Genomic DNA, 21,529 nt, shown 5'->3' with positions numbered 1-21,529 from the left:
GTTTAGACCAAGAGTTTGCAGAGATAGTAGCAATAATAGGCTCTACGATCTGGTTGGATTTCACTTTAGACACGTTCCAGATGGCTTTGGTGTCATTTTTACAAAGGTAGTTAACCATGCTCTGATTGTCAGCGATGTGTAACTTATAACGATGCCGTTTACATGTATTCCTATATGTCTGAAGAATGTGTTTTTTTTAAACAAAGTACTTTTGTATAGATGCATTCAAACTTGCTGGAACCTTTAGGTCTCTGTGCTTCTGCCTTTTTAATAGAGCAATTTCTGTGTGATATTTGTGAAGATGTGAATGAGTCTCTGACAACTTATCAGAAGCAAATAGTACAAGTTGTTGTCGAATAACATTATTATTATAAGCTTCTAACCAACCAATCTTCTGAATAGAATATGATATTTTCGGATCAAACAATTGGTTTGTTCCTAATTTAGAAATCAACCTATGGCATAGCTTCTTAGACCAATGAACTGAAATCAGAGGACGCTCTGTTTCCACCAAGGTCAGTTCAGTGAGTGTCTCAATGGGTGTGTACTCATGACTTAGTTCAATTGCAATAATGCAATGATCACTGTAGCCAATTTCGAAGGCTTCACAAGGATCGCAAGAGTCCAACAAGTTGGCTGAAATAAAAAAATAAAAAAATGGTCAAATGTACAAGCCCTCTGTGCCATGTATATCGTGGTGCGTCTGGACCATAATCTACCACAAACATATTGCATGAAGCAAAGTAACCAATGCTGACCAACCAAAATAGAGTTACGCTCAGCATTTGATAAGTGCTGAGGGGGATTGTTACTGGACAATGTAGCACATTTCGAGTTAAAATCACCTCCAAGGATGATTCTATAATTTTCATTTTGCAGTAGATCCTTTTCAAAAATAAGACCCATAGTATCCATGAGACCATCAATTAAGTGTTTGGACCGATTAAAATATAATGAAATCAAAAGCAGTACATCTGTGTTGGCAACATTCAGATTCACTTTTATGGCTAGAATAGCTTCAGAAGAATGAATTAGGGTGGCTTGGACATTCAAGGTGTTATTGATTAAGATCGGATGTCCACCATTAGGACGGCCTAATCCTGGTTTAGAGGTAGGGGAATAGAAGGAAGTGTAGCCATTCACATTTAACTGGTTCATATACATAGTTTCCTGCACAAGGATGATAAAAGGTAAGTCAAAATGGAATGTGATTGTAAGCAGGCAAATAGATTGTGATAGCCACATGCATTCCATGAGTAACACCTAAGTTTCACATGGCTAAGAATTGGTTTTCGGAACAATGTCATACTTATTTGCAATGGGATAGTACAGGAACTAACCATACTTAGACTCACAGGTTTCACAGTCTCTCTCTGGATTTTGATATTGAGAATGTGAATTCAACAGTAGAGGGATGAGCTGTTTGAATACAATTTATACTCCAAAATTCCAGGGATACAAAATCACAGCTCTGGAATACACTACCTATCTGTGATCAGCATGATATCATTAGTAAAGATGATACTACTACCTTGTTTACTGTATGTCTATCAATCCCTTCCCGTAATTTGTTCTCCGACACACAGGAGGTGGATAGAATTTTAACCCACTTGATATACAAGGGTGAATTCCCTAAGGGGAGTCTGATCCCTCTGAAATTAGCGTACGAAAATGGAGGTCAGGCATCCTACATATTGAGCGCTATTACATAACAGCCTAATTACTGCATGCTTTAGAGTGGGTTTGAGGGCAGGACTTAACAATGGACACAGAAGTGGTATGATCTGGCAGGATCGCTCCCTCTAGAATGCTTGTTTTAGGGAGCCAAAGATGCTTCCAACTTCCCTGATATGGATCGGAATACAAAAGTGTCTGCAACTGCTGGTTCCACATGATTTGGAGGTTCGTAAGGTGTGACAGACTTGAAAGTACGAGGACCATGGCATCCTGTGAGACTCATATCTGAGAAGGGGAAGGTTTTTCTGATTGGGGGAAGCTCCATACAGATAAAAACATTTAGGAAGTTTGAAGATGTTAGGCAGGAGCAGGCAAAGTCAACATATGGTAAGATTCAAACCGATGCTCAAAGAATTTCGAAGCAGAACCTATCCATTTCGGGAGGACAATGGTATACCTATCAGGTGAGTGAAGAAGAATCAACTGTTATGCAACACCCTGACTTTGCTGATATGTCACTACTGTATTGCTATTAAAATGAAATGGTAATATGATTGGGCTTCGACTTTAGTGAAGAGAAGTGGGGCACAATATGTGCATATGTTAAACCATTATCTCCAAAGTAAACGGCTAACACTTTTTAAAATCTTATTTTATATTAATGTCAACTGGATGAATGCCAACAACCTGAAAATCAACCCAGGAAAAACAGAAATCATGATCATATCAAAGACCAAGAGAAGGAAACAGCCATCCCGTGGCCAACGGAAATGGCAACCGCACCATCACCGTCTAAGGTAGTAAAAATTCTGGGAGCCCTGAGGGACAATGCCCTAACCTTAGAACCGCAAATAAACGCAACAGTCAAGAAATGCTTCTTCCTCCTCCACACGGCAAGAAAAATACTACCTTTCCTCTCCTTCACACACAAAACACTCACTATCGTCACCCTCATCATGTCAAGAATCGACTATGCAAACAGCTTCTACCTCGAAATACCGGAATACCTAGTGAAGAAGCTACAACAGATCCAAAATACAGCAGCCAGACTACTCCTCAATCTAGCCAGAAGAGACCACATCACCCCTGCCCTAAAAACACTACACTGGCTCCCAGTAAAACACTGTATCACCTTCAAAACACTGTGCATAACGCACAGGGCAATCTGCGGACAAGGAGCAGAATTCCTACAAAAGAAAATAACTATCTACAAGCCAACGAGACCCCTCAGGTCAACCAACGAAATCCGCCTGGAACTAAAACCTTACATCAAGAAAAAACTCGGAGGAACCGCCTTCTACCACTTAGCCGTAAAAACCTGGAACAACATCCCAAAAGAAATAAGGAACACCAAAGATCACCTTAAATTCAGAAAATTACTAAAAACCTGGCTCTTCAATACCAGAGACTAAAACCGAAACAGTAGGACAAAATGACTAAACGGGAAAGGACATTGACAAGCTCCAAGAACTGAGAAGCACTCAGGGCACCGGGGGTGGGTGGAGGGGGGTTGACGCCGGACAGAGTGGTTCACATGCGAGACCCATGGAAACAGAGGCAACAACCCCAGCCAATCCTTACCATCCCCAACAGCCCGTTTAGCTACAATTAGGTACCACTGGGTTGTGGAACTGGCGAGATACCACCAATCACCACACTAACTGAGGTATGGACACTGGCAGGTGCACTAGCCATGTGGCTGGGGGTGAGGAACATGTAAGGTTGTTGAAGGATGTTCAAGGGGCCTTGAATGCAAAATGGGCATGGACCTTCAGAGGCACAGGGTGCCCAAGCACCCCATCGGGTGAGATTACGCGAGCCCAACTGGTCAATTCAGGATAGAGATGCCAACTAACCAATACCACTAACAATTTCCTCCTCTGCATACACCTCTCAAACTCCAAACCAAACACAATCACAAACCTCCAGCACAACAAACCGCACAAAGTTCACTACACTGCAACAACAAATCAATAAACACACATAGATTCGCGCATCAGTACACAACGACTACCGGCCGCATATACCCCATGCCCAGCCGACGGACCCACCGGGCTGAGGCTGCCAACAGCACATCACTGCACTCTTGCACTTTTACAGCCTCCACCCACTAACTCACCTTCCCTCCCTCTTTCAGAGCCGCCAGAGCGCCAGGGGACCACTCCGGTGGTGATAGTGCACGGTACAAATGTCCTTTAACATTAACATTAACATTAATCTAAACTGAGTTTTGTATTCTTTAAACATGCTTTCCCACAGCAGCTTTGGTGCACAGAGTATGTCCAATTGCCATTCCAGCTAGGCCAGAAAAGATACTGTAAAGTAAGGAAAGTGCTTGGACGAATAAAGAATAGGTGACATGATTGTTGTCATAAATGTTTATTAAAGTGAATTGAGGGTTGGGAAAATGCCTCCCTGTCCCCAAATGCCAAGAGGGGTTTCTCGGTTTCAAAGAAAACAAGTGAAAATGTCAGGATGTCAAATAAAACGTTAGTCATAGTTGTGTCCAAAAACCCTAATTCCGACCCTAACACTAAAAACATAAATCCAAAGTGTAAGGATGTTCTCTTCTCAAAAAGTGATGATGAAACTCCTTCATCAAAGGAAAGTTCCAATTGTCAATGGTGGTATTAATAAAAGGAAATGTTCTCTTCCAGAGACACACTGTTCCAATATCTAGGGAATTAGTCCTTTCTTCAGGATTCTTGCTTGTTCCAAGCTGGCTCCTGAGAAACAATTTTTATTCCGCAAGGCAACATGGCTCCCTATCCCTGGCTTTTCCACTCTTTCTTAAGGCTTGCTGTCGAAACCTGGGTTCTTGTTTATTCCCTGGGTAGGTCTGGTTCAATCTCCTGCCAAATACTATCTAGGGGAATATTACTGTTTCTAAGAGTCTCTTCGTATTGGGCCCCAGGCCCTGTATTATAAAGCTCACTTTATTCTTGGACTCTAATGTGCGTGCAGTTCCCAGACGCGCTGTGCTGTTTGCAACCAGCTTGCATTACTCTTAATATCAAGCATGGATTTCTTTAGTATTTCCTTTTCTTTCTTTCAGGGTCCCCAAACCTCTTATTCTCTGTTTCGAATATGGGTGCGACAGTTCACAGTACAGTTCCCCGACAGCTTGGTTCACTCTCCTGCCAAGTCTGTATTTGTTCTATATTTCTTTCTCTCCCTTTCAGGGTCCGAGACATTCTAATTCTCTGTCACAGAGTCGCAGCACAGTTCCTTGATAGATTGTTTCACTCTCCTACCAAGCTAGGATTTCTATCTTCACAGGTTCTCTTGTTGGTAAGGACCCAGACCATTGTATTATCTGTTTCTTACTCAGAGTGCCAGCCCTTCTTATTCTCTGTTCTTCAGGCTCCCCAACCCTCTCAATCTGTTCTTGCTCAGTTTCTCTTGGCTTGCCCGGTCCTCCTGTCCCTTCCAATCTGCCTGCGTACCTTTGCGTTGGGTTTGCGTCTTCCAGGCAGCTGGACTTCTGCTTAAGGCTCCAGAAGTATTCAAGCTCTTCCAGGCTTTGGTCGCTCTATGGACCTCTGCATCTCTCTAGGATTTTCCTCTCAGCTTGCTGTTGCTTCAGGGATCGTGGGACGCCCAAAGGTCTGTTCGGGGAGCGAAATTCGTAGTTCCCACGTCTTGGGCTATGGCGGGTTTCTCTTCCCTCTCTGTGCACGGAGTCTTCCCTTTCTGCTTCACGGTAGCCGGTCAGTTTCTCCGACAGCACTTCTCCGGAGGATAGTTCTCCCATACCTGGTTTCCCACATGTATTTTGTGTCTTGTTGGTTCAATGAGCTATGGCAGAAGACAAGACTGCTCACCATAGTTAATTGGAGTAATCTTGCTACTCCTAGCCATCTTCTGCTTCCCAGTACCTATGTTCATGGAGTATGGAAGGCAAGTTTGATTTTCCTGAACCTTACTCATGTCTATTGTGTTAGTCGGACTAACTTTACAATAAAACATGTGGGTACTGTTTGGCAATGTGTAAGAAGGATCTGGCTTTAGCAGATATGGAGAGGGTAGCCCACGAGTGGTATACTGTGTTGTCTGGGTATAGTCATCCCTAATCCCATAAGAGGCTACCTCTCCCCCAGGGGGATTATTGTACTGTGGATGCACTGCCTTGGATGTATACGTTTTGGCCGTGGCACAATTGTTCGTGGCCAAATTGACCGTGGTCAAACCTGCCCCAATTAAAACCCCCTCCCACTCCCCCACCCCCCACCCACGCCCTACTTACCTTTTTGCCATTGAGTCATGATCTTACCTTGCAGCGTCAGATCCATACGTCATACACGGGTCGGATCTGACGCTACAGGGACCGCAGGGACCGGTTTTTTTTGTCCCCTGCCTCCAGACCTGCCCCTACCACCCCGCTACCCCCAAAGATAATCACTACCAAACATGGGGAGGGGGGACACCCCCGCAACCCCTGCTCCCCATTTTTGGTAGTGATTACCCAAATTGGTCGTTTCCAAACTTGTACCATTCGGTCAGTTAGAAACAACCAATTTGGGTACTACCACTTCCTTTGCCCCATAGGAAAGGTCTCCCCCTAGTGGAGAAGGGACGACATCCGAAGATTCATCACAACTGATTCTTACTTTTTGCCAACATGTATGGGAGTTGTTCCAAGTGGAGACTCCACTATGTGGTAAGTTTTTAAATACTCCAGATATTTTAGATATCAGTGTTTGAAATGTCCTCTATGTTCGTGCGTGTCTGATCGAGTAGACGCGTAATGTATTCCATGTCATATATTGTCTGTGCTTTCTGCACCCACTCCTGCTCTGGGAGCGCCCCCCCCTTTTCCAGGGCTGAACCACGAAATGTGCACTGCCACCAGCAGAGTTCGCACCATGTGGATCTCCATCCCCGCTTCCTCATCTTCCACCTCTACCCCAAACAACAATAAACTTGGCGATCACCCCTGTTGTATCCCATCCAGGTCCTTAAGCCAAGACAGCACTTCGGTCCAGTATCTTTGTATGTGGGTACATCCCCACCACATATGGTAATAGTCGAGCTGCGGCTGTCTACATCGCCAGCATCTTTAATCTACTCCTGCGTACATTCTAGTAAGCCTTGCCAGCGGGTATTGCCAATGGTGTATTATCTTGCAGGCCTCCATTCTGTATTGCAAGGACTGCATGGAATTCCTACCCCCCCTGTAAATGACCACCCACTTCTAATCAGTAATGTCTATTCCCATGTCCCTGGGCCACCGTTGCCTTGCCGGTGCACAATAAGCAAGGTCCCCCACCTCAATTCGGTGTATAACCTCGATATTTGCCCCTTGCTGCCACAGACCCACAGTAGGATCCCTTCAAAGGTAGTTAGGTCCCTCCGAATGTTCTCTCCCCATCTAGGACTCGTCATCACCCCCTTGAGTTGCAGATAGCAGAAGACTATATTTTATATTTTAATTTTACAACTGGGAGTGAAGACCCCGTTAGCCAATCACAGATTAATAGCAGAAACCTTTTTCTTATTGCTGCTTGTGTTTAGTGCTTAGATAGGCCCTTCTCTGTTAAAGCACAATTAAAGCACATACATCTTCAAAGAGCAATGACCTGCTAATACAAATAGCAGGACTTTTAAAATCACACTTTTTTGACATTTTAAAACAGATAACGTGGGTATGAGAACAAAGAACATGTTGACTCTTTGTATATTGAATCAAATTGAAATCCCTTACCCATTCCTGTCCCAGCAGCTGCAATCTCTCGTGAAAATAATTCTAAAGCCTTTTTCTGCCTATGATGAACAGCAAGCCATACCACTGCCTCCCGGGGTCCCTGTTACAAAAAAGCAGAAACACAATGAAACATTTATAAAACCTATCCTTACACTGTCATGGGTGAATATTATTCCATAAGTGTGTTGTCCACTTCCAATGATTATTCCAAACCACAGTACTACATAAATGCATTTAATGTGAATGTTAACGTTACACATTACAGCCTTATGAAAAGATCTCTCATTAGGTAATGGGACATGTAAATCTTGTCAGCGATCTTGGGTAGGAGACACTGGCACACTGTATCCAATAAAAAGGGGCCTGACACTAACTTAGTCATCTAACCCCTGGATTGGCATATGGTGGTTGTGAAAGGGCCAGGTATTTCAAAACACAATGACATGTGTGTTGTGTGTGGCCCAGTTTAAACTCTGCTACTAGTCTAATTATATCAACCAATCAAACTTTGAAAATAAATATTTGAGGAATATTTAAAGCTCAAACTGACCGTTCAAACAAAGAGGCATCGTGGCGCTAGAGTTGACCAACCCTATGTATGAGATCAATACAACCCTAACAAGGAAAACAGTAAGTTAAGAATGCGCTGGAGAGCAAGATTATCAGACAATATCACGATCAGAATGGGGAGGGAGTTTCATAGGCGAGTGACATGGGCTGAGCAAATTCTGCCCCCTTGTGCTGGAACTTAGGAATTTGGATAGTCTCTAAAGGGAGGAGGACAATATCCTATATCCTATATTCTACTATAGCCCGACACAGGAACAAGGTTTAATCCAACCAAGTACACTTCTAGTTGGGGCCAAGGGTTGGAAAGGGAATACAGATCATGCAAGTATCATCATCAAATGGAGACTATTTGACATGTTCTAACATGGTGTAGCAAGTTGGTTAACTTCTATATGGTTATTTTGGAGAATTTGTTAGCAATATGGACAAAATAAAAAGTGGAGCTTTTAGGAGAAGGTGTCTTCTGGCCAGTAATAGCCACTGTAATATAGCCTTGTGTAAACCTTGTATAAGCTTTGCCTAAGAATCATGGGGCTATTAGAAGGGATAACACTGTGGTAGGATTAACTAAGGAAATGTAATCATATTGGGATTTTTAGAACAAGTTATTATTAGATATTTATTGGGGTGTTTATGATGAAACGAAATGTATTATTTTAATATGATTTTATGGTGTTGAAATGTTTGTGAACAGGTCTTGGAACTGAAACACAATAAAAAATAGATTAAGGTCCACATATAGTGCTGCACCACTCACAGACACAATGTCCATCACCCTCTCAAAGACATTCGGAACAACCAGACACATTTACTGCACTTTGAAGCATGACACTGCTTCCTTGAGAGCACACTCCCCGAAGGTGGAAATGCAAGGTCTAGAATTATGACAGTGTAAGAGATCCCTCTCTATGGCAGCGCTGGAAGATACTTCCGTTACAGAGACAGGGGCCATAAGGTGCTGCTGGATTGACTTGGCCGCCATGGATCAGAATGTCTTGCTGTGAGGTCTAGTGTTCCGCCACACCTCAACTCCCAGCATTCTTAGCCAGGAACCATGTTGCAACAGTGGTGAGTCCTGTTACTGGTTTGACGTTGTTCTTCGTTCCTCCCCGGTTCTGCCTTCCTTTCTTCCTCGTTTCCACCTACCTTGTCTCCATAATTATGCCCCTGCCATTTCTCGAGCTTTCCTTCCTGGCCTCTCCGCTGGACTCCAGCTGTACCTTTGTCTCCCCCCCATCCTTGTGGAGTGCTTCTACTTGGATATGCTTGTGCTGCTGCCCCTTGCTGCAACCATTCTCGGCCAATTTAAGATCTTTACCATTTTCACATAGCATCTTGGCTACTTGCAGACCTTCTACTAAGGGTTTTTTCACCTTACTTAAAGAGTTTTCTTTCCCCTGCCTTGGGACATCATCAAAGTGGTAACCTGGTTTTCCCCTTGAGTAGCTGAGGGGTGACACAGTGGCTAATGCCAGGGGACGGCCGTACCTCTACACTTCTCGCAGTACTTTGAGAAGCATGGTAAGGTCACCTCCTGATAGTTTGCGATGTTACACGATTCAGTCCCCTGCTACCAATGAGCAGGCACACTTAAAAAAATGGATACAGGCCGTCCAGTCCCTGACCCCGAAGGTACAGACCCTGAAAGCAGAGAACAGCAGGCTTTGCCAATTGGTGGCCTCCCAGAACTCTCTGACCAACGATCTGATCTTAAGCCGTGCTTCGCTACATTGATTTGACAGAAACCCCAAACGGCTACATTAATTATTTGATGAGTGTGTGATACATTTGACCTTCTGGCCACATATTTATTTCACAGATCGATCTAAAGTGTGATTTATGATATCTCACATGACCCGTAATGCCCAGGCCAGAGCAACTCCCTAGGTAACAGCCAACAGCCCACTTTTTATTAAAAGAATTGTTTCATCGCCCTGATTTGTCATATACTTCCCACGAAAGCCTCCTGGATTTCAGTCAAAGTTCCTTGGACATAATGAGCTATCTACCAAAATCTAAACAATTATCCCCGGAAGTCAAATGGCCAGAAAGCCCTCAATTACTCTTTAGACATGGATTGAATGAGGGTCTAAAAGATGAGCCGGCCAGGATACCCCGTCCAGCCTCTTTTTCCACCCTGGAATCGCTTGTACTGCAAATAGATTATCGCCTACAAGAAAGGCATCAAGAACACTGGAGAATGCGTTCTTCCTCTAGGCTTGTCCCATTGCCTTTGATTTCTCCTGGACATCTTTAGCCAACAGAAACTGAAGCTATGCAAATATGGGGCTGCCCAATATCCTCTTTCAGATGAAGAAAGGAAGAGGCGACGTTCCTTGCGTCTTTGTATGTTCTGCGGATCAAAAAACCATCTGGTATGGTGATGCCCCATTGCTCATCCATGTCGGTCCGGAAACACCTTCGTCCGATCATAAGAGGGACATCTGATTGGGAGGCTGTTTGTCCCACTGAAAAGAACATACACACCACTTTAGTAAATAGTCAAATATTGTTGTTTTGCTTGTCTCCATTCAGACTACCGCTGGGGCAGTTGTTCGAGAACCTGCCCTAATAGATTGCGGTTCAGCAGGATTGTTCATGGACAGTAACTGGGCTCAATACCACAGTATAATCCCTAACGCCTAACAAACTAATTCAACCTGTAGATGGAATCAATGAATGTGCCTTGTCTTCTGGACTAGTTACTGCTCAAACCCTACCCACAGACATGCACACTGGAAAACACAATGAACAAGCAGTATTTGATCTCATTAAAACAGCGCATGTCTCCATTATTTTGGGAATGCCTCTGCTTATGTTACATGACCCATGCATCATTTTGTCTGCAAGGACATTGTTTTTGGGAAGTTGGTATTGCGTGGATCATTGCCTTAGCAAACACACAGAACCCGAAAAGGTGCCTGCCCAGAATTTGATTGGTGAAAAGACGGTAACACTTTTGGCCAATATCAATTTTGTACCTACGCAATACCATACAAACTTGGACATCTTCACTGATTCAGGCGACTACTTTTTACCACCCCATCGTGCCTTGGATTGTGCCAACAACCTGATACCCGGATTCACGGTACCATTTAGGAAGTTATTATCAGAACCGGAGAAAAAGGCTTTGAAAGAGTATCCGAAAATCAATTTGAAACATAGTCTAATAATGGAATCGAAGTCTCCACGAGGAGCCTCCATTTTTGTGAAGAAAAAGATACCACAGAACTACACCCCTGCCTAGATTTCCAAGGGTTAAATCAGATGACTACAAAGTATAAATATACTTTACCCGATACTGGATATCTCAGAAGCAGGACAAGGAGCCACCATTTTCACTAATTTGGGTCCACGGGGGCCATACCATCTGACCAGGTTACGAACCAGCGACGAGTGGAAGATAGCCTTTCTGATACCATATGGCCACTTTGAATATCATGTAATGCAGTTTGGTTCAGCCAATGCACCAGCGGTTATTCAACTATTTATAGACGGCATATTTTCTGATCTAACTTGTTCTAAAAATCCCAGTCTAGTTGTGTCCCTTGACAATAACCTTGTTTATCCTCATATTCCACGTAAGAGAAATACTGACTTGGTTATTGAAGAGCAAACTACTTGTGAAGCCGGAGAAGTGTCTTTTCGATGTCTCTTCAGTTTCCTACTTAGGTTACGTATTAACCGAATATGGAATCAGGATGAACGATCATAAGGTTAGTGAGATCATTAACTGGAAAACCTCAAAATCAATGAAACACATCCAGCGTTTCCAGTGATTGATGAATTTTTTAATCAAAGTTAATTTCTCATTATTCCCACAAGATACAGCCTATGACACAACTCTTAAGGAAAGGAGTGCCATGTCAATGGTTCCAAGAGGTCCAGTCATCTTTGGAGTCCCCTAAGAATGCTTTTGTATCTGCACCTGTCTTCAGTAAGCCAGATACTGAAAGAAACCTACATTATGTAAGCAGATGCATCCGAATGGGCCATGGGGCTGTCCTTAAAAAAGTCTGAAGATGGTGAAGAACACCATGTTGCCTATTTGTCTAAAACATTTACTAACAGCAATTGTAACTATTGGAGAAAGAGCTGTTCTCCATCAAGGCAACTTGTTCTGAATGGCGCCATCTCCTTTTAAGTACTGAAAACCCAGTACCTATACATACAGATCATAGTAATGTGCACACCATAAAAAACTTTGAATGCAGGAACAGCCAGCAGGCTCACTGGGCCCATTTCTTGGACCCATATTATTATTATTATTATATGTTTTGAGAAGCAATAGAGCGCTTTATAGAGGTATACAGATACTGTGAGAAACCTGAAGGTGTCTCACCTGCTAGTCCCCGGTGATCTGTCATTCAGGTGGCCAGAACACGGCCATCACTATTGAATCCAGTTCCTGGGGGTGGACCAGTGTGGGAGGATCACCTGGATGGAGGGTCCTCAGGGAGTGGAAGTGGGACACTGATGGGTAAGAGGCGGTACCCCTTTCCTTATAACACCTTTTCCCCATCCAAGCCCGTATGATATTCAGAAGTTCTACCCCCCCTCTTTCCGACATAAACACTTTCTTACACCATGAAAGACAACGGGCTAACACAAGAGCCGTTTACCTCACATGTCCCAACACAAAGGTCAGGCAGAGTCAGGCAATTGACAATAACTACACACACCCGACGGCCCTTTCCCTTCCCCACAGGGATAAAAGGTAGTGTGCAAGAGCACGCTTTGGGCAAGGCAAACAGCACGAGGAGGCATCTATTCCAGGACCGCAGTTCAAAGGGAGGGGAAAGGCGGTGAGAACCGAAAGGACGACAAGGAAGGTAGTGCCCTTGGCCTTCTTGACTCCAACCCGCGAAGCCTCCATGAAAGGAATCATAAGGCCGGGAACAAAGGCCAGTGTGTGGTGTAACAGATGTCAACGGTGCACAGGTCCCTCCTAGACCGATAACCAGGGCAGGGAGAGATGCTCGCTACAGTGGTACCGTCATTGGCTCCAGAGACAAGAAATACCAAGCAGTTCATCACAGCCGGTGAGTCAGAGGGAGAACCGATAATAAACCGAACTGTGATGAGCGAAGGTTGCAAATCGAAACGTGATATGAATTGAAGAACAAAGACCTTTTGTGTTACAGAACTTTTAAAAGCAGGGAGAGACCAGCTGCAGAGTGGTCCGACGCCACCTGGTCTCTCACTCGGAAGACTGTGGTTTGGTCCCCTTTTTGTTAAAACTACAGATATCAGGAGGCTCTGGGAGAGCTGACGAAAGAGGTCAAAGTGGTCATACAAGGGTCGAGTAAAACCCCTTGTACAATCGAAAGTCTTTGACCCGTAACCAAGTGTAAAGGTAAGAGGAGTGAATCCCGCATTAGGATAAAGCAAAGTGAACTGTGTAGCTGGCAAATGTGAACCTGGCTGCAAATGGGGAGACACCACGATAACCCAGTGAATATTGTGTTCACAAGAGTGAACCCGGCTAAAGGATGTCCACAGTGGAAGCTTGTTTAAAAAAAACATTGAGGGGCAATTCATAGATTTCAGCACAGAGGCAGCGCACACGAGCAGTGCAGAGAGGGATTGTGCGCCAGCGTGCGCCAGCCGTGTGCGCTAAACAGCATTCTGGCGCAGTGCGTATTCATGGAATTCCCAAGGCAAAAAGAGCCCTGGCGCAGAGAACATCCCGCAGCGCCAGTTACGCCCCCAAGAACGCCCCTCGCGCAAGGAAAAGCCATCAAAATCCCCAATCCAGCGCAAAGGGCTGCGCTAACCCTGGACCAGTTGACAGGGCCGCTACACAGCAAACACCGAGCAGGGAACGTGTATTCCTTGGGTGCGCTGGAATTATCACACGCGGTAGGGCCTGTGCGAGTGGGGTACGTGTATTACTGGGGTTCGAGGGGAGTTTCACACGAGGTAGGGCCTGTGCGAGCGGGGTACGTGTATTACTGGGGTTCGCAGGGAGTTTCACACGCGATTGGCCCTGTGCGAGCAGGGTACGTGTATTTGAGTGGTACGCGGGGAGTTTCGCATGCGGTAGGCCCTGTGCGAGCGGGGTACATGTATTTCGGGGGTGCGTGGGAAGTTTCACATGCGGTAGGCCCTGTGCGAGCGGGGTTCGTGGATTTCGGGGGTGCGTGGGAAGTTTCACATGCGATTGGCCCTATGCAAGCGGGGTTCGTGTATTACTGGGGTTCGCAGGGAGTATCACACGCGATTGGCCCTGTGCGAGCAGGGTATGTGTATTTGGGTGGTACGCGGGGAGTTTCACACGCGGTAGGCCCTGTGCGAGTGGGGTACGTGTATTTCGGGGGTACGCAGGAAGTTTCACACGCAATTTCGCAGTCAGAGTGGGGTACGTGTATCCAGTGGGGTGCGCGGGGAGTCCCACGTGTGCATTGGCAGTGTGGGTCCTCCCAGGTGTGCCCTCAACCCCCTCCACGGGCCCTGCAGCCAGCCCACACCACAGGGGACTATCCTGAACCCTTGGTCATGTCCCGCAGGCAGCCCATCCACCATGGGCATGCCCCCCAGCCAGGCCACATGTCACCTTGCACTAGTGATCACCAACTCATGTCCCCCTGCCCCCCCACCCACCCAGCATTGAGGGGCACCTGCCAGCAGGCCCCCACTCATGTCCCATTCATGTCCCCCTGCACCTCCACCCACCCAGCATTCAGGGGCACCTGCCAGCAGACCCCACTCATGTCCCACTCATGTCCACCTTCACCCCCACCCCCCAGCATTGAGGGGCACCTGCCAGCAGGCCCCCACTCATGTCCCCCTGCACCCCCCACCCCCCAGCATTGAGGGGCACCTGCCAGCAGGCCCCCACTCATGTCCCCCTGCACCCCCACCCCACAGCATTGATGGGCACCTGCCAGCAGTCCCCCACTCATGTCCCCCTGCACCCCCACCCCCCAGCATTGAGGGGTACCTGCCATCATGCCACCACTCCTGTCCCCCTGCACCCCCACCCCCCAGCATTGAGGGGCACCTGCCAGCAGGCCCCCACTCATGTCCCACTCATGTCCCCCTGCACCCCCACCCCCCAGCAGTGAGGGGCACCTGCCAGCAGGCCCCCACTCATGTCCCCCTGCACCCCCACACACCAGCAGTGAGGGGCAACTGCCAGCAGGCCCCCACTCATATCCCCCTGCATCCCCACCCCCAACATTGAGGGGCACCTGCAAGCAGGGCCCCACTCATGTCCCACTCATATGCCCCTACACCCCCACCCCCCAGCATTGAGGGGTACCTGCCAGCAGGCCCCCACTCATGTCCCAGTCATGCCCCCCTGCACCCCACCCCCCAGCATTGAGGTGCACCTGCCAGCAGGCCCCCACTCATGTCCCTCTGCACACCCACCCCCCAGCATTGAGGTGCACCTGCCAGTAGGCCCCCACTCATGTCCCCCTGCACCCCCACCCCCCAGCATTGAGGGGCACCTGCCAGCAGGCCCCCACTCATGTCCCACTCATGTCCCCCTGCACCTCCACCCACCCAGCATTGAGGGGCACCTGCCAGCAGGCCCCCACTCATGTCCCACTCATGTCCCCCTTCACCCCCACCCCCCAGCATTGAGGGGCACCTGCCAGCAGGCCCCCACTCATGTCCCCCTGCACCCCCCACCCCCAGCATTGAGGGGGACCTGCCAGCAGGCCCCCACTCATGTCTCCCTGCACCCCCACCCCACAGCATTGAGGGGCACCTGCCAGCAGTCCCCCACTCATGTCCCCCTGCACCCCCACCCCCCAGCAGTGAGGGGCACCTGTCAGCAGGCCCCCTCTCATGTCCCACTCATGTCCCCCTGCACCCACACCCCCCAGCATTGAGGGGTACCTGCCAACAGGCCCCCACTAATGTCCCACTCATGTACCCCTGCACCCCCACCCCACAGCAGGCCCCCACTCATGTCCCACTCATGTCCCCCTGCACACCCACCCCCCAGCATTGAGGTGTACCTGCGAGCAGGCCCCCACTCATGTCCCCCTGCACCTCCACCCCCCAGCATTGAGGGGCACCTGCCAGCAGGCCCCCACTCATGTCCCTCTGCACCCCCACCCCCCAGCAGTGAGGGGCACCTGCCAGCAGGCCCCCACTCATGTCCCCCTGCACCCCCACCCCCCAGCATTGAGGTGCACCTGCCAGCAGGCCCCCACTCATGTCCCCCTGCACCCCCACCCCCCAGCATTGAGGGGCACCTGCAAGCAGGCCCCGACTCATGTCCCCCTGTATCCCCACCCCCTAGCATTGAGGGGCACCTGCCAGCAGGGCCCCACTCATGTCCCACTCATATCCCTTTGCACCCCCACCCCCCAGCATTGAGGGGTACCTGCCAGCAGGCCCCCACTCATGTCCCACTCATGTCCCCCTGCACACCCACCCCCCAGCATTGAGGTGCACCAGCCAGCAGGCCCCCACTCATGTCCCCCTGCACCCCCACCCCCCAGCATTGAGGGGCACCTGCCAGCAGGCCCCCACTCATGTCCCACCCCCACCCCCAGCAGTGAGGGGCACCTGCCAGCAGGCCCCCACTCATGTCCCCCTGTACTCCCACCCCCCAGCAGTGAGGGGCAACTGCCAGCAGGCCCCCACTCATGTCCCCCTGCACCCCCACCCCCCAGCAGTGAGGGGCACCTGCCAGCAGGCCCCCACTCATGTCCTCCTGCACCTCCACCCCCCAGCATTGAGGAGCATCTGCCAGCAGGCCCCCACTCATGTCCCCCTGCATTCCCACCCCCCAGCATTGAGGGGCACCTGCCAGCAGGGCCCCACTCATGTCCCACTCATATCCCCCTGCACCCCCACCCCCCAGCAGTGAGGGGCACCTGCCAGCAGGCCCCCACTCATGTCCCCCTCCACCCCCACTCCACAGCATTGAGGGGCACCTGCCAGCAGGCCGCCACTCATGTCCCCCTGCACCCCCACCCCACAGCATTGAGGGGCACCTGCTAGCAGGCCCCCACTCATGTCTCACTCATGTCCCCCTGCACCCCCAACCCCCACCAGTGAGGGGCACCTGCCAGCAGGCCCCCACTCATGTCCCCATGCACCCCCACCCCCCAGCAGTGAGGGGCACCTGCCAGCAGGCCCCCACTCATGTCCCCCTGCACCCACACCCCACAGCATTGAGGGGCACCTGCCAACAGGCCCCCACTCATGTCCCACTCATGTCCCCCTGCACCCCCACCCCCCAGCATTGAGGAGCACCTACCAGCAGGCCCCCACTCATGTCTCACTCATGTCCCCCTGCACCCCCAACCCCCACCAGTGAGGGGCACCTGCCAGCAGGCCCCCACTCATGTCCCCATGCACCCCCACCCCCCAGCAGTGAGGGGCACCTGCCAGCAGGCCCCCACTCATGTCCCCCTGTACCCCCACCCCCCAGCAGTGAGGGGCAACTGCCAGCAGGCCCCCACTCATGTCCCCCTGCACCCCCACCCCCCAGCAGTGAGGGGCACCTGCCAGCAGGCCCCCACTCATGTCCTCCTGCACCTCCACCCCCCAGTATTGAGGAGCACCTGCCAGCAGGCCCCCACTCATGTCCCCCTGCATCCCCACCCCCCAGCATTGAGGGGCACCTGCCAGCAGGGCCCCACTCATGTCCCACTCATATCCCCCTGCACCCCCACCCCCCAGCAGTGAGGGGCACCTGCCAGCAGGCCCCCACTCATGTCCCCCTGCACCCCCACCCCCCAGCAGTGAGGGGCACCTGCCAGCAGGCCCCAACTCATGTCCCCCTCCACCCCCACTCCACAGCATTGAGGGGCACCTGCCAGCAGGCTGCCACTCATGTCCCCCTGCGCCCCCACCCCACAGCATTGAGGGGCACCTGCTAGCAGGCCCCCACTCATGTCTCACTCATGTCCCCCTGCACCCCCAACCCCCACCAGTGAGGGGCACCTGCCAGCAGGCCCCCACTCATGTCCCCATGCACCCCCACCCCCCAGCAGTGAGGGGCACCTGCCAGCAGGCCCCCACTCATGTCCCCCTGCACCCCCACCCCACAGCATTGAGGGGCACCTGCCAACAGGCCCCCACTCATGTCCCACTCATGTCCCCCTGCACCCCCACCCCCCAGCATTGAGGAGCACCTACCAGCAGGCCCCCACTCATGTCCAACTCATGTCCCTCTGCACCCCCACCCCCCCGCATTGAGGAGCACCTGCCAGCAGGCCCCCACTCATGTCCCCCTGCACCCGCACCCCCAGCAGTGAGGGGCACCTGCCAACATGCCCCCACTCATGTCCCACTCATGTACCCCTGCACCCCCACCCCCCAGCAGGCCCCCACTCATGTCCCACTCATGTCCCCCTGCACACCCACCCCCAGCATTGAGGTGCACCTGCGAGCAGGCCCCCACTCATGTCCCCCTGCACCTCCACCCCCAGCATTGAGGGGCACCTGCCAGCAGGCCTCCACTCATGTCCCCCTGCACCCCCACCCCCCAGCAGTGAGGGGCACCTGCCAGCAGGCCCCCACTCATGTCCCCCTGCACCCACCCCCCAGCATTGAGGTGCACCTGCCAGCAGGCCCCCACTCATGTCCCCCTGCACCCCCACCCCCCAGCATTGAGGGGCACCTGCAAGCAGGCCCCCACTCATGTCCCCCTGCATCCCCACCCCCTAGCATTGAGGGGCACCTGCCAGCAGGGCCCCACTCATGTCCCACTCATATCCCTCTGCACCCCCACCCCCCAGCATTGAAGGGTACCTGCCAGCAGGCCCCCACTCATGTCCCAGTCATGCCCCCTGCACCCCCAACCCCCCCCCCCAGCATTGAGGGGCACCTGCCAGCAGGCCCCCACTCATGTCCCCTGCACACCCACCCCCCAGCATTGAGGTGCACCTGCCAGCAGGCCCCCACTCATGTCCCACCCCCACCCCCCAGCAGTGAGGGGCACCTGCCAGCAGGCCCCCACTCATGTCCCCCTGCACCCCCACCCCCCAGCAGTGAGGGGCACCTGCCAGCAGGCCCCCACTCATGTCTTCCTGCACCTCCACCCCCCAGCATTGAGGTGCACCTGCCAGCAGGCCCCCACTCATGTCCCCCTGCATCCCCACCCCCCAGCATTGAGGGGCACCTGCCAGCAGGGCCCCACTCATGTCCCACTCATATCCGCCTGCACCCCTACCCCGCAGCAGTGAGGGGCACCTGCCAGCAGGCCCCCACTCATGTCCCCCTGCGCCCCCACCCCCCAGCAGTGAGGGGCACCTGCCAGCAGGCCCCAACTCATGTCCCCCTCCACCCCCACTCCACAGCATTGAGGGGCACCTGCCAGCAGGCCGCCACTCATGTCCCCCTGCACCCCCACCCCACAGCATTGAGGGGCACCTGCTAGCAGGCCCCCACTCATGTCCCACTCATGTCCCCCTGCACCCCCAACCCCCACCAGTGAGGGGCACCTGCCAGCAGGCCCCCACTCATGTCCCCATGTACCCCCACCCCCAGCAGTGAGGGGCACCTGCCAGCAGGCCCCCACTCATGTCCCCCTGCACCCCCACCCCACAGCATTGAGGGGCACCTGCCAACAGCCCCACTCATGTCCCCCTGCACCCCCACCCCCCAGCATTGAGGAGCACCTGCCAGCAGGCCCCCACTCATGTCCAACTCATGTCCCTCTGCACCCCCACCCCCCAGCATTGAGGAGCACCTGCCAGCAGGCCCCCACACATGTCCCACACATGTGCCCCCTCAGCCCCACCCCCAGCAGTGAGGGGCACCTGCCAGCAGCCCCCCACTCATGTCCCACACATGTGCCCCTTCAGCCCCACCCCCAGCAGTGAGGGGCACCTGCCAGCAGGCCCCCACTCATGTCCCCCTTCACCCCCACCCCCCAGCATGGAGGGGCACCTGTCAGCAGGCCCCCACTCATGTCCCCCTGCACCCCCACCCCCAGCAGTGAGGGGGACCTGCCAGCAGGCCCCCACTCATGTCCCCCTGCACCCCCACCCCCCAGCATTGAGGGGCACCTGCAAACAGGCCCCCACTCATGTCCCCCTGCATCCCCACCCCCCAGCATTGAGGGGCACCTGCCAGCAGGGCCCCACTCATGTCCCACTCATATCCCTCTGCACCCCCACCCCCCAGCATTGAGGGATACCTGCCAGCAGGCCCCCACTCATGTCCCACTCATGTCCCCCTTCACCCCCACCCCCCAGCATTGAGGGGCACCTGCCAGCAGGCCCCCACTCATGTCCCCCTGCACCCCCACCCCCCAGCAGTGATGGGGCACCTGCCAGCAGGCCCCCACTCATGTCCCACTCATGTCCCCCTGCACCTCCACCCACCTAGCATTGAGGGGCACCTGCCAGCAGGCCCCCACTCATGTCCCACTCATGTCTCCCTTCACCCCCACCCCCAGCATTGAGGGGCACCTGCCAGCAGGCCCCCACTCATGTCCCCCTGCACCCCCACCCCCAGCATTGAGGGGGACCTGCCAGCAGGCCCCCACTCATGTACCCCTGCACCCCCACCCCCCAGCATTGAGGGGCACCTGCAAGCAGGCCCCCACTCATGTCCCCCTGCATCCCCACCCCCCAGCATTGAGGGGCACCTGCCAGCAGGGCCCCACATATGTCCCACTCATATCCCTCTGCACCCCCACCCCCCAGCATTGAGGGGTACCTGCCAGCAGGCCCCCACTCATGTCCCAGTCATGCCCCCTGCACCCCCACCCCCCCAGCATTGAGGGGCACCTGCCAGCAGGCCCCCACTCATGTCCCCCTGCACACCCACCCCCCAGCATTGAGGTGCACCAGCCAGCAGGCCCCCACTCATGTCCCCCTGCACCCCCACCCCCCAGCATTGAGGGGCACCTGCCAGCAGGCCCCCACTCATGTCCCACCCCCACCCCCCAGCAGTGAGGGGCACCTGCCAGCAGGCCCCCACTCATGTCCCCCTGCACCCCCACCCCCCAGCAGTGAGGGGCAACTGCCAGCAGGCCCCCACTCATGTCCCCCTGCACCCCCACCCCCCAGCAGTGAGGGGCACCTGCCAGCAGGCCCCCACTCATGTCCTCCTGCACCTCCACCCCCCAGCATTGAGGTGCACCTGCCAGCAGGCCCCCACTCATGTCCCCCTGCATCCCCACCCCCAGCATTGAGGGGCACCTGCCAGCAGGGCCCCACTCATGTCCCACTCATATCCCCCTGCACCCCCACCCCCCAGCAGTGAGGGGCACCTGCCAGCAGGCCCCCACTCATGTCCCCCTGCACCCCCACCCCCCTGCAGTGAGGGGCACCTGCCAGCAGGCCCCAACTCATGTCCCCCTCCACCCCCACTCCACAGCATTGAGGGGCACCTGCCAGCAGGCCGCCACTCATGTCCCCCTGCACCCCCACCCCACAGCATTGAGGGGCACCTGCTAGCAGGCCCCCACTCATGTCTCACTCATGTCCCCCTGCACCCCCAACCCCCACCAGTGAGGGGCACCTGCCAGCAGGCCCCCACTCATGTCCCCATGCACCCCCACCCCCCAGCAGTGAGGGGCACCTGCCAGCAGGCCCCCACTCATGTCCCCCTGCACCCCCACCCCACAGCATTGAGGGGCACCTGCCAACAGGCCCC

The 21,529-nt window shown here is 52.7% G+C and overlaps 1 protein-coding gene across 1 annotated transcript in view; it reads right to left on the bottom strand.

Moving 5' to 3' along the window:
* Positions 1-21,529, bottom strand: part of LOC138516300 (uncharacterized) — a 1,253,275-nt gene that overhangs the window by 618,745 nt on the left and 613,001 nt on the right. Inside the window, exon 13 of the mRNA XM_069631312.1 lies at positions 7,382-7,481. Coding sequence (XP_069487413.1) covers positions 7,382-7,481 — 100 coding nt within the window. The remainder of the gene's footprint in view (positions 1-7,381; positions 7,482-21,529) is intronic.

Source organism: Ambystoma mexicanum, chromosome 6q, assembly GCF_040938575.1.
Source record: "Ambystoma mexicanum isolate Mex_15411 chromosome 6q, UKY_AmexF1_1, whole genome shotgun sequence".
NCBI lineage: Eukaryota > Metazoa > Chordata > Amphibia > Caudata > Ambystomatidae > Ambystoma > Ambystoma mexicanum.
Note: the sequence above shows the minus strand (reverse complement) of the source record. Positions and strands in the feature narration are given on the sequence as shown.